Raw genomic sequence first — 13042 nt, 5'->3', positions numbered from 1 at the left:
GGATTATTGGATACTGGAGCAGATGTGTCCTGTGTGGCTGGTAAGGATTGGCCTCCAGCCTGGCAACTAAAAGTACTCATAATGAGCTTACAGGTTTGGGGAAAGCTCCATCTGTAGCAAAAATTTCACAAATATTGCATTGGACCAATGAGGAAGGTCAATCAGGTAATTTTGTCCCTATGTAATACCTTCTTTGCCATTTACCCTTTGGGGAAGAGATATATTGGCACAAATGGGAATGCTATTATATAGCCCAGATGAAAAGGTTACTTCTCAAATGTTAAATATGAGATATGATCCCAATAACGGATTAGGTAAGGAACAACAAGGTGATATGTTGCCCATACTAACTAAACAACATAAATTTAGGCAAGGTTTGGGTTATCCAAATTTATAAATATGGCCATTGCTCGTGCTGCTGACCCCATTTCTTGGAAATCAGATCTTCCTGTATGGGTAGAACAATGGCCGTTAACTATGGAAAAATTGTCAGCAGCAAGACAATTGGTACAACAGCAATTAGAAGCAGGACATATTGAAAGTTCTAACAGTCCATGGAATACACCAATTTTTGTAATAAAGAAGAAATCAGGAAAATGGAGACTCTTACAAGATCTAACGGCAATTAATAATACTATGGAAGATATGGGAGCTTTACAGCCTAGATTGCCCTCTCCTGTTGCTGTTCCAATAAATTATAATATAATTATTATAGACTTACAAGATTGCTTTTTTACTATTCCTTTGGACCCTCAAGATAGAAAAAGATTTGCTTTTAGTGTACCCTCTACTAACTTTAAACAACCTTATCAAAGATATCAATGGAAAGTATTACCTCAGGGAATGAAAAATAGTCCAAACTTATGTCAAAAATTTGTGGATAAGGCTATAACAGAAATAAGAATTAATAATCCGGAAGTATATATGATACACTATATGGATGTTATATTGTTGGCCCATTCACATAGAGGATATTTACAATAAGTCTTACAGCATTTAACAGAGGCATTGCAAAAAAATGGACTCCAAATAGCTCCGGAAAAGATTCAAACTAAACCACCTATGACTTATTTAGGGAGAATAATACATACATAAACTGTGACACATCAACCATTACAACTTCGGAAAGATAATTTACGAACATTAAATGACTATCAAAAACTATTGGGAGATATTAATTGGATTAGGCCTTATTTAAAAATAACTACAGCAGAATTGAAGCCTTTATTTAACATATTACAGGGAAATTCAGATCCAACCTCATCTAGAAATATGACTCCTGAAGCAGAAAAGGCTTTTCAGTCTATTGAATCTGCTTTAAACAACTGCTTCTTACAAAGAATAGATTCCACAAAAGAATGGTGTTTGCTAATCTTGCCCACTCCAGTTACACCTACAGGTATACTTTGGCAGGAAGGACCTTTGGAATGGATCCATTTACCAGCTACTTCAAAGAAAATAGTTAGTTCCTATCCTATGTTAACAGCAACTTTAATAGCTAAAGGAAGAAAAAGAAGTAAGGAGTTGTTTGGAAAGGATGTAACTAATATAATTATCCCTTATAATAAAGATCAACTACAAATTTTATTACAGAATGATGAAGTCTGGCAAATAGCTCTTAGTTCTTATACTGGACAAATTCTGTTTCATTTGCCAAAACATCCGCTATTACAATTTTTTGCTACACTCCAGTTATATTTCCTAAATTCTACATTGATCAGCCAATAGAAGATGCAGCTTTAGTTTTTACAGATGGATCATCTAATGGAAAAGCTGCTTTACTTATTAATAATGTTCCAAAGGTAATTCAAACTCAGGAAACTTCTGCTCAAAAAGCAGAATTAATTGCAATAATACATGCTTTCGCTGAGCTGCAGAACCAGACTTTTAATTTATATTCAGACTCACAGTATGTGGTTAAGCTATTTCCTCATATAGAAACCGCTGCTGCAGCAGATACAAAACCTCACCATCGGAGAGAGACCAATTATTTGTCTGCCGCGTCCGCGCCCGAGACCTCGCAAGAGACAAGCCATCTCTATGAGAACTTCGAATCCACCAACTTGGGGTCAGATTAAATGACTTGCTGACGACGCCGAGAAAGTGGTAACAGACCAGGGAGCTACCTTAACACCTGGAAATCTTTTTGTTGCTATGCTTGCTATATCGGCCTGCCAGGTAACTAGGGGAAATGTTTTGGGTAATTCTTATTGGACTTATCTCCCTGATCCACCGATTTTACAAACTGTAGCCTGGGATAATGAGGATATACCAGTATCTACTACTATGCCCAGGTTAATGGGAGGAGCCCTAAGCTCCTATCCGTATAATAAATTTAAAACAAATAATAATTTTATTTTTCATGGAAAATCAGGGTTCCATCCTATATGTTTTATTTATTTATTTTATTTTTATTTTTATTTTTTTTATTTTTTTTTTGCGGTATGCGGGCCTCTCACTGTTGTGGCCTCCCCCGTTGCGGAGCACAGGCTCCGGACGCGCAGGCTCCGGATGCGCAGGCTCAGCGGCCATGGCTCACGGGCCCAGCCGCTCTGCGGCATATGGGATCCTCCCAGACCGGGGCACGAACCCGTATCCCCTGCATCGGCAGGCGGACTCTCAACCACTTGCGCCACCAGGGAGGCCCCATCCTATATGTTTTATATTTCCATCAATTAATACTTCTGTAGCCTCTCGTAAGGATGGATGTATACCGGTTTTTCTTAAAGGACAGCTTACTGCTTCTCCTTCGAGTCAATCTAATAAGAGACTTCTTTGGTCTTTCATTTATCTAGCACCCGGAGAAGATCCAACTTATAATCAGCCTTCCTCTCATCCTTTAAAATTTCCTCCTTGTAATCCTCCTTATGGTATTCGTACAGGAGTACAATCATCTATATTACAATCTCTGGAAGACCAATTGGATAGTAACTGGGATGCTGTAGATACCAATACAGGATTTCCTACATGGAATTATTGTATATAGTCTTCAAGAATAGATATTCCCATACAGGATACCACAAAAAAATGTGCATGATTGGAGTAATCCTGATCCATCTAAGGATTATAGATCTTATTTACAACATCATGCACGTTATGATTGGAATAATTCATTCATTCCTGCTTCTATGCGTGTTAATAGATGGCACACTGGAGGATGGGTGCCTCCTATCCTAACTATGGCTCAAGATAATATGTATTATGCACAGACCCAGCTTTGGAAAGCTGTTGCTGCACCATCGCCAGTTATTCTTCATAGACCTAAAAATATGGGCATTTATTTTATGCAGGGTTGTATGTCAGCGCCTTATGTATTCTTGGTAGCCCCAAAATATGTGGATCTAAATATTTATCATAATACTTCTGGTTCTACTTTTTGGACACATTGCTATGATTGTATTTTGACAAGTTGTATAAATTCCTCTATGAATGTACGAGTTTTAATGATTCATAAACGACCACCATACATTATGTTGCCTGTAAAATTATCCTCTGCCTGGTATGATTATGGCTTACAAGTTTTGCATGAAACTGAAGTTTTATTACATTCAAAGAGAGTTGTTGCAGCTTTGATTCTAGGAATATCTACATTTACAGCTGTAATAGAATCATTTTCTCTTTCAGTAAGTTCCTTAGCTCAACAAGTACATACAGCTCAACATGTAAATGAGCTTTCAAAAAATGTATCTTTAGCTCTGGCTACTCAGGAAGTTATAGACAGAAAGTTAGAAGCAAAGGTGGATGCCTTAGAAGAAGCAATTTTACACATAGGGCAGGAATTAACAGCGCTCAAAGTAAGATTAGCTTTGAGGTGTCATAAAAAATATAGATGGATTTGTGTTACTCCTCTAAAAGTGAATGAATCATTATATTCTTGGGAACAAATTCAGACTCAGATTATGGGAGTTTGGAACCAAACAGATGTTAGTTTAGACCTTACTAAATTACCTCAAGAGATTCATGACATAGGAAATACAAACTTAGATTTATCTCCGGCACAGTCTGCTCAGAACTTTTTTTTTTTTTTTTTTTTTGCGGTATGCGGGCCTCTCACTGTTGTGGCCTCCCCCGTCGCGGAGCACAGGCTCCGGACGCGAAGGCTCAGCGGCCATGGCTCACGGGCATGGCTCACGGGCATGGCTCACGGGCCCAGCCGCTCCGCGGCATATGGGATCCTCCCAGACCGGGGCACGAACCCGTATCCCCTGCATCGGCAGGCGGACTCTCAACCACTTGCGCCACCAGGGAGGCCCTGCTCAGAACTTTTTTGAAAGTATTAAGTCATTTGTGTCACATAAAACCTTATTCTCAATGCTCATCAATGGAGGAATCATTGCAGTAGTTGTACTAATTCTGATATTTTTACTCCCAGTCATCGTCAGAATAATTATTAAAAGCATCAAACAACTTTCCGTGGAGCTACATACTGCACTTTTAAAAAATAAAAAAGGGGGAGATGTCGGAAGCCATCCTGGAGCCATTGCACCATGACAAAGTCATGAGCAACGGAAGGCGAAACTGCAAGGCAGCGCCGTGCCAGGAAGGTGGACTACAGCTCTGTTGTTATGTTTTATGATAATAAATTTACATACAGGGGCAATTTTGGGGGGATGTTGCTCCACGTGAAAGAAAAATTCCTCTAGGACTCCCCCTCCTGAAACTACCACAGAATGGGAAGTACCCACTAAAGCCCCGGGGAAATAGGTCAAGAATTAAGAGCCTGGAACTAAGGGGATGTTTTTATGAAAAACACCCTCTAGTATGGAGTTATGGCCATGGGCCGGAGTTTCTGATGACACAGGAAATTTATGGTTCTATTATAAAGGAAGATTAATTATAGAAAAGCAAATGACTAGAGCAGAATTGGTTGCTAGGGTAGGGAGAAAACGCTGTCTCAGTTGAAGGAAACAAGGAGAAAGAGCATGCAGGGTATATTGTAAATATTTTCATGGAACCATTGTAATAGGTTGCGCATGCAAGAAGAGAAATAGGAACAAGTAGCTCAAACTTTTACAATTGAAATAATCATATAACTGCTTGGCTTGGTTACTAAGAAATAACCTGTGATTAATGGGAACTTGGGGAAATATTTTAATAGGACATCTAGAAACTAGGGGATTTTTTTAAAAAAAATCTTTATAGAACATTTTGCGGTTTGATTGTGCTAAGATTGTTTGGCCACGTACCTGGTAATGTAATCAACTACAATATATAAACCTGTGATTGTGAAGAATAAAGACATAAGAGAAACATGCAATGCTGATACTTTAAGAAGTGTAATAGAATTATTTCCTTCACCGACGCTATCCATCCCTCGGGTATCCCTGGACTCGCTGGAGCTGGACTCCGGCACACGTTCAGCATAAAAAGAGCCTATCCAGCAACGGAGTGGGGTCACCTTTTGCGGCGGTGTCCGGGCCCGGTTAGGCCGGAACACCCCTCCCCCGCTCCCACCCCTTCCCGCCCGCTTCACGAACTGGGGCTTCTCGGCTCGCCCTAGAAGCTCTGCGCTCTGGGGAGGCCGGAACCTCGCCTCTCCGCTTCCCCCTCTCGCCTGCCTGCCCCGCCCCCCGCCCCCGCGCCCAGCGCCGCGCCGGGTGCGCTGGAGAAGCTCAACACATGTCAATTGAATTGAACTGCTGCGGGCGCAGGCTGTACGCCGCCGCCGAGCTCCTATCAGCACGACGTTACCGAGTGGAAATTTATGGAGCGAACGGTGTAAGCCAAAAGTTGCTCCCTGCCAAGGAAAATAAAACGCGGGAGATAATCTCCCAAGGCAGGGGTGAGGGGCCAGGACAGACCCTCTAATCATCTGAGATGCAGACTGTGAAATGCCCGAGAACGGGGAGAAATTCTGGTGGATCTCCACTCCCCTACCGCCCCCACTCCCGCCTCCTTGTGCCCCACGGGCTGCCTCCTCCATCCCCCGCCTCTCCAAACAATTCCCACACAATCGAAACGTCCGGGGAACTCGGGCGCGGAGTTCTGGCGGAACGGCCACCGTTGCCCACAGTAGTGTTTTCAGCTAGCTCTTGACACCGAAATGGTAAAGGGCTTCTCCGGGAGGAAGGGGGGACCCAGGGTGGGGATGGGCACCGACGCGCACTCGCCAGGCTCTGCTTCGTCTTGGAGGGGACGCACGACCGGGAGAGCGCAGCGCTGGTGGCGAGAGGAGGCAGCGGCGACTGCCGCTGGGGTTTGACAGCTTTCGCTGAGCCGAGTGCTAGGCGCTTTACGGTAATTGCGGTCCTCCACCGGCCTTCTGGGTAGCGAGGGGAGTCTCCGCGCGCGGCTGGGAGAGCCGCCCCCGCCGCCCCCCATCCCCTCGGCTCAGGATCAACGGGCCGCCCGCGCCGCCGCCGCCGCCGCCCAAGTCGGTCTCTCGCTCGCCCAGGACGCGCGCCCGGGCGGGGTGTGCGCAGCCAACTCGGTCCAAGCGGGGGAGGGGAGGACAAGGGGCGAGGGGGACGCCACCCAAGTGGTCTGGGGTTCGGACCCAGATAGGCGAAACGCGCCGGGAATCGATGACGGCTGGGGAAACTCGGGCAAACCTTTTTGGGGAATCACCCCTCCGACACCCCACCGCCCAGGCGCTGCAACGGAGGGTGAGCGGAGGGTGAGCGGAGGCTGGGGGAGCTCAGACTTGCGAGAGCTGGAGGCGGCGGCGGGCGGGCGGCTGGCTGTCGCCCGAGCGCTGCGCCTGCGGGGGGAGGGGAGGCGGCTGCTGGGAGGGAGGGGGAGGAGGAAGAGGAGGGAACCAGGGAGGGGGGACGCGTTGGGATCGCGGCGTGCGGCGGCAGACGGAGCCTGGGCTCCCAGCGGCGAGGGGAGGCAGAGCTACGCTCCTTGCTGAACGCGGACCGAGCTCGGCGGCAGCGGGGAAGACGCGCCGGAGCCCAGACCGCGACCGAGAGCGGGAGCGAGGCGGCAGCGGCGGCAGAGGGGGAGCCCGCGAGCTGCCGGGCGGGGAGCCCAAGCCGCGCTGTCGCCGCGCAGGGAAGACTTGGCCAACACACTCACACACACATACTCACACACCCAGCCTGAGCGGGCGCTCGCGGCTAATCGTCAGCATGGCGCTGGGGCTCCTGCCTGAGCGCGGGCGGCAGCAGCGGCGACGCGAGAGCTGCTGAGCCCGGCCGAGCCCGGCCCAGCCGCCGGAGCCGGGAGGATCGCGCGGGGCTGTCGCCACCTGCCCGGAGGCTTTGAGCCCGCCCCCGCCCCCACCCGGCCCAGAGCCCACCCCTCGGCGTGGCCGACCCCGAGGGCAGCAGCCGGCTGGCAGCAGACGGCGAGGGAGGCGAGCGAGCGCGGCGCCGCGAGCGGGTTGCGGGCAGCGGGGGACGGCAAACTTTGCTGTTCGCCGCGCTTTCCCGGCCCGGCCCCTTCTCCCATCGCCAACGTCGCCACCCCACTTTCCTCCAACCCCGCACACCTCTCCCCACCCACCCCACCTCCCGTCGCTCCTCCTCGCCGCCTCGACTCTGCTCCGGGGAAAACTTCAAAGCGCCGGATCGCAGGCTCCCTGCTTACTCCCCGGCTGGGGATTTCAGGTCAGTGCCCGGAACACCTTTCCCCGCGGAGGCCGCGCGGGCTGGCGGGCGTGCGTGCGGCGGGCTGCAGTCGGCCCCCTCCCTCGGGGCCCAGACTAGCGGCGGGTGGCTCCTCTGACTCTCTGGCGTACCCCTCGAAGCTTGTGCCTCGCGCTTCACTTTGGCTGCTTTGCTCGCTTTCGTTTTTATTTCCTAGCTGTAAGTTATTAAAAATGCAGGCAACCTAAGCGGCCCGGCGTGGGCTTCGGGGAGGGAGGGGCGCGGCGGGGGGGTGGGCTGCCGCCCCCCTGGGGGCTGGGAGGAGAGCAGGGAGTTCGCGGATTGGAAGTTTGCAGGAAGTGTGTGCCTGTGTGCGCGGGAGCGCGGTCGTCGCTGAGTGCCGCGAGCCGGGCGTGGGGGGCGGGGGGGTGAGCTGGGCTGGAAGCTGGGAAGCTCGGCTCGGCGTTAGCTCGTTAGCAGGAAGGGGAGGGCGGCGGGTTCCCGTCTGCTTTCTTTTTCGACTCGGGAAAGAACTGTAAAAACCTCCAGCCGCCGCTGCCTCGTCTCACCTCTCCGGGGGCAGCTCGTTCTTGCTCGTGGAACGACGGCGTGTGCGTGCGCGAGGGTGTGTGTGGCGGGCGCCCCGGGCCGAGCCGAGCTCGACCTGCCGCCGCTGCCGCGCGACTCGGGAGGGGAGTCCCGGTTTTTTGTTTTTTTGGCTTTTTTTGGATTGCTCCAAAGCGTGAATCACATGGATTTTTTAAAAAATACTAGGAAATCGAGCAGAGCGAGGGGTTCCGACTCGGCCCGCCCGCCAGCCAGCCAGTCAGGTCAGACGCTTTGTTTTGTAAATGTTCTTTAAAAATTTTAATGTGCCACCCTGGTCCACCCCCACCTTCCCCGCGACGTCGTGGGGTTGGTTTTAAGTTGGTTTTAAGTTTAAGATCTACCCCCAGGGGTGGGGGTAGATCGTGCGGGGGCGGGGGCGGCGGCGGGCGGGGGGGCGAGACCTGGGTCCTCCTCTGGGTAGCGTGGAGTCTGGTGGAAAGCCCTGTAGGGCGTGTGCGAGTCTGCGGCCGGAGGAAGTTGGTCCCACTCGGAGGGCGTGCGGCGCAGAGGCTGAGGGCGAAGAGGAACTTGCGCACCCGGGCGCGATCCTCGGCCGAGGCGGGGAGGGCGAGGCGCCGCTGCGCCGCGGGGCCCGCGCTCGGAGCAGGCGGGCGGCTGCGCTGCAGAGCCTCCGCCAACTAGGGGGCTCGGGGCGGCGGCGACGTGCTCCTGCTGTTGACCAAGCAAGCCCCGGGGCGCCGTGTGCGGAGTAGGGCGGCTCGAGGCACGCGTGGTCCCGGCGGGCTTCCCGCCGCCTGCACTCTCGAGTGGGCACGTCCCCGGGTCCCTGAGATGGCTGAGCCTGGCCGCGTGTAGGCCGAAGCCGGGGCGAGGCTTAATTTGCAGTTAATGAATCTTTTCCAGAAAGTCCGCGATCTCCAGCTAGAGGCTGTGAGTGCCCGCGCGCGAGGGCGCGCGCCACCGGCGTCTAAAGGGTTGGGGGGTTGCAGGGATGGAAGAGCGAAGGAGTGGGGAGGGTTATGTGTATTTAAAAACAAACCTTAAAAAAAGAAACCAGCGCGCTTCAAATAGGTATTCGTACAGCCTCTTGTGTCTAGAGTAGACACCTCAGGGTTTTAGCTGGGTTTTTTTGTTTGTTTTTTTCTTTTTTGAGACAAGGCCAGAGGAGGGGTAGTGGTATTTGATTCTAGGGGTAGTCTCTGGAGAAAAATCCTTAAAATGACTTGGGAATAAAAACGAGGAGGAAATGGCCCACTCCAGAAGGTGGTGGGTGGTGAACGCAGACAGACTTGGGTATTTGTAGCCATCTGACACTTCCTGTGGCACTGGAAACGGACACCGCGGGCCGAAATCAACCCTTACGAGGTGTTGGATTCGGTTTGGCCAACAGAATTGCTTGTGTGGAAGTCATTTTAATTGTCGGCCTCCGAGACTCCTGTACGTGGACGCTTGGAAAATACATTTGCCTCTCGACCCTTCCCACTCCACCCCCGACCTGTTATCTGGTCTGGGCTTTGCAGTGTTGGTTCCCGTGTTTATTTTGGGCATGATTTCACCGCGAGGAGGAAGGGGGGAGATGGAGATGATGAATATGCCGTCCAGGTTTAACCCGAGGCTGGCCTTTAGTGTGCGGGTTTACGCCGCCACTCACCGGGATTGCCTGGGGTAGTGGGGGGGGGGGGCCCGCGCGGGGTTCGGGCGCCAGGCGCTCCGCGGGCAGGTCGGGGTTGGGGCTCGGACGGCCCCAGCGCTGTCCTTTGAGGTGCTGTCACCAGTAGGTGACTGAGAGTTAATTAGGAAGTGTTCTCCGGATCAATGGGCCGCACAGCTCATTAGCGATTCTCTCCAGCCCTTTGCAGGGCCAGCCGGGCCTGTGCCTCCCACACAGGCCGGGGCCCCGCGGCCCGCGCTGCGGAGAGCGCCTCTGGGAAGTGGGGAGGTATGGGCGGCGAGGGGCGACCGGGAGGCGAGTGTAACTTGGCCGGGCGGCGCGTTGCGTGCGGCGCCTCGAGGCCCGCGCAGCCCGCTCTTTCTTCCTGTTCTCGTTCGCCTCGACTGTGTCTTTAACTCGCTCCCGCTCGCGTCGCTGCCTGGCTGCTCCTCCCCGCCTCCCTCGCCTATCTCTTGTTCTCTAAGCACGACGCCTGTGCTCCCCAGCCAGTTTGGGATTAGACAAGATAAAAATAGGGCTGCCCAGCGCGCAGAGCTGTGACTGTGCCCCGGCAGCCGGGCCGGCGGGAGCGCTGTGGGCCGGGGCCGGGGCGGACCCGCTGTGCGCTCGGGGCAGCCTGAGCCCGTAGAGTCCCACCCCGACCCTGCAGGCGCGGTCACGCTCCAGCGTTCTGTCCGCCGGGAACCGTGCGGGCAGGGGGACCTGGGTAGGGTTTCCGCGCTCTCGCGGGTGTTGTTGATGTGCCTGTGATAGATGGGTCTAGACAGGCATGCAGGCTCCCTCCCGGCTGAAGAACGGGCCGCGGAGGCGGCGGCAGACTCCCGTGATCGAGCGAGCCTTCGGGCCCAAGCGACCAGGGTGGAGGGAAGGCTGCGAGGGTTTCTCTTAACCCTTTAAAGACGATAGGGAGAGTGGGGGTGGGGAGTGTAGTAGAAATTCCTGGAGGCAAAGTAGCCCCCTGGGGAGAGGAGGCGGGAGTCTGGCTTAGGGTTTTCCTTTCTCTTCTGTGTATGCAGTCTCACATCCTGGTACATTGGGCTCGATTCTTCGACGAACCAAACGCAGCTGCTAGGTGATCTAATTTGACCCGATACTTCTCACTGGGGAAGGTGTGAACACACACAGTGGGCACCCTCACTTAAGGAACTGAGTTGGGGAGATGCAGAGGTTAGACCTTACCGTTCCCAGCGGCCCAGTATGTGAAGGTCTGCTCAGAGCTTTAGTCAGTGGGGCCTCTGACCGAGAGTGTTGCCTACCAAAGACCCAAGCCTGAAATGCCTGGCCAGTGCGTACAGGTATGCGTCGGAGAGAGCAAAGGGGTCCTTGAGTTGTCGATGTAAATAAAAACACTTTTAACCATGAACTTGTGGAGAGTTCAAATAAGATGTGCAGAGAGGCAGCCTCCAAACAGGAGTTGGACAGCGATGTGTACAAGATCGATCATTTGTATACACATCCATGGGGTCAACATTGAATGGGTCTAAAAATTTAATACAACTCTGCAGGCATTGGTCTCGTTCTTTCCCTGAGGTAGAAATTGGTGGGTGGGTTACCCTATAGAGAAATGAATCATTAGTCACACTCCTCTCTCATTCCCCCTCCTCTTCCTTTTAGGGTTTGTAGTCTTAGGGGATCCTCTAGTTACATTAAACTGCAAACCCATATTGGTCTGGGAACGAGCCCCATTATAGGCAAAGCAAGAATGTAAGTCGTGGGGAGGTGTACGTGTTAGACAGGAATGCACAGATTAAGATGTGCGCCTGAATGACATGTGCTGAGACAAATCAAGACACTTGGGCTCTGGTGCCCACATGGAACAAGAGATACAGAAGAGAGAAAGAACTGGCCGCGAGGAATGTAAACATGGGTATGCAAATACCTAGACCTAGAGCGAGATTCTAGACTTTGTTGAGCTGGAAACTGGAGCAGAATTTCTGTAAGTTCGTTCGAGAGACAAAAGCCCATTTAAAGGTGTGAAGAGGGTCACTTGGAAACACAAAAAGCATTCACATGCATACATCCATGCTTAGATACACAGGCTGAATGACAAAAACCCCTCCATGCCTGATGAAGAGTTTCCTGCCCGGTGAGACAGAGCAGGGCACGGAAGTGTGGGCCACACAACCACATTCGCACACTCATTCACTGGGAAATACTGTGTCTTCGGCTAGAGGGAAACTGAGGGCGACGGTGCCTAGCTAAGGGTGGATGGCCCTTGGTTACTAAGATTGCTTCTGGTTATAGTTTCTTCCCATCTAGAGTGGGGAAGAGAGTATGTCTTGAGCAGGTAGGAGGATTTCTGAAAGATTTTTGAGTTCTGGACCCTGAGAGGATGGATGGTGGAGGAAAAAGAGGGATAGCTTTGCATTCTGGGTCGGAAGCAAGGGATGTTGCGCTCCTCTAAGCCCTGTTTGCTAAGGTGGCGCAGGGCCTAGTGAACTGAGAGAGACTGAACTGAAAGAAGTGCGAAGCTCGGCCTCTGGGCGGAATCAAGGGGAGGTATGCTTTCTTTCCCTTTTTTTCCCCCCCTTGAGGACACCGTGCGGGGACGGCCAGCGTAGGGAGGATTAGCAGGCGCCTATGTGACCCCAGACGCGCGCGTAAACTCGGCTTGGGTTTGGTTTGCCCGCGGCGTCGATTTGCCGCGGTCCCTCTTTGTCTGAGCCCAGCCGGGAATTCCAGCTTTTATTGGGAAGACCGCACTCTGGTGGAGCCCGCGCTGGGTCGGGCACGACAGCCGGGCCCGCGGGGCTGGGCAGGAGGCTCGCCGGCCTCCGAGCCGCCCGAACCCCAGGACGGTCCTCGGGAGTGCCCAGCGGCCCCGGCAATGCCACCTCGGTGGTTTCCTCGAGGGTGGCGGGCCCGGCAGACCCAGCCCGGCGGGGCGGGGGGCCTCACTTGGGCCGCCGTACCGCTTCTCTCCCCGCTGGCCCCACCGCTCCCCCGCCAGCCCGAGGAGCTCTGAAGGCCCTTTGTTAAGCTGGGTCACACCCGTGCCCCGGGAGCCTTCTCCTGGCTGGAGGCCTCCAGCCCTCGGCTCACACGGTTCGGGCCTGGAGGGGCCTCGCCCAGTCAGGGGGCCCGGCCCAACCGGGCTGCCTCGCCCGAGTGTACGGCCAGCAGGATTCCGTCTGTTTGCAAGGCTGGCTGCGCTGCCGGGGCCTAGATGGTGGCGCTGGCTTGAGAAGCAGCCGGGGCAGGAGTGGAAGGTCTTCTCAGGCCACCCCCGTGGCAGCCAAGCCGCCTGTGCCCCGAGCACTTGGCCGTG

At 53.0% G+C, this 13042-nt stretch overlaps 1 protein-coding gene across 1 annotated transcript in view; it reads left to right on the top strand.

Annotated features, from left to right (window-relative positions):
* Positions 1–464: 464 nt before the first annotated feature.
* Positions 465–13042, top strand: part of LOC132499915 (uncharacterized) — a 55193-nt gene continuing 42615 nt past the window's right edge. The window contains exons 1-5 of the mRNA XM_060114579.1: positions 465–507; positions 3694–3794; positions 5428–5718; positions 6228–6605; positions 8307–8362. Coding sequence (XP_059970562.1) covers positions 465–507; positions 3694–3794; positions 5428–5718; positions 6228–6605; positions 8307–8362 — 869 coding nt within the window. The remainder of the gene's footprint in view (positions 508–3693; positions 3795–5427; positions 5719–6227; positions 6606–8306; positions 8363–13042) is intronic.

This window comes from Mesoplodon densirostris, chromosome 12 (assembly GCF_025265405.1).
Source record: "Mesoplodon densirostris isolate mMesDen1 chromosome 12, mMesDen1 primary haplotype, whole genome shotgun sequence".
In the NCBI taxonomy this organism is placed as follows: domain Eukaryota; kingdom Metazoa; phylum Chordata; class Mammalia; order Artiodactyla; family Ziphiidae; genus Mesoplodon; species Mesoplodon densirostris.
Note: the sequence above shows the minus strand (reverse complement) of the source record. Positions and strands in the feature narration are given on the sequence as shown.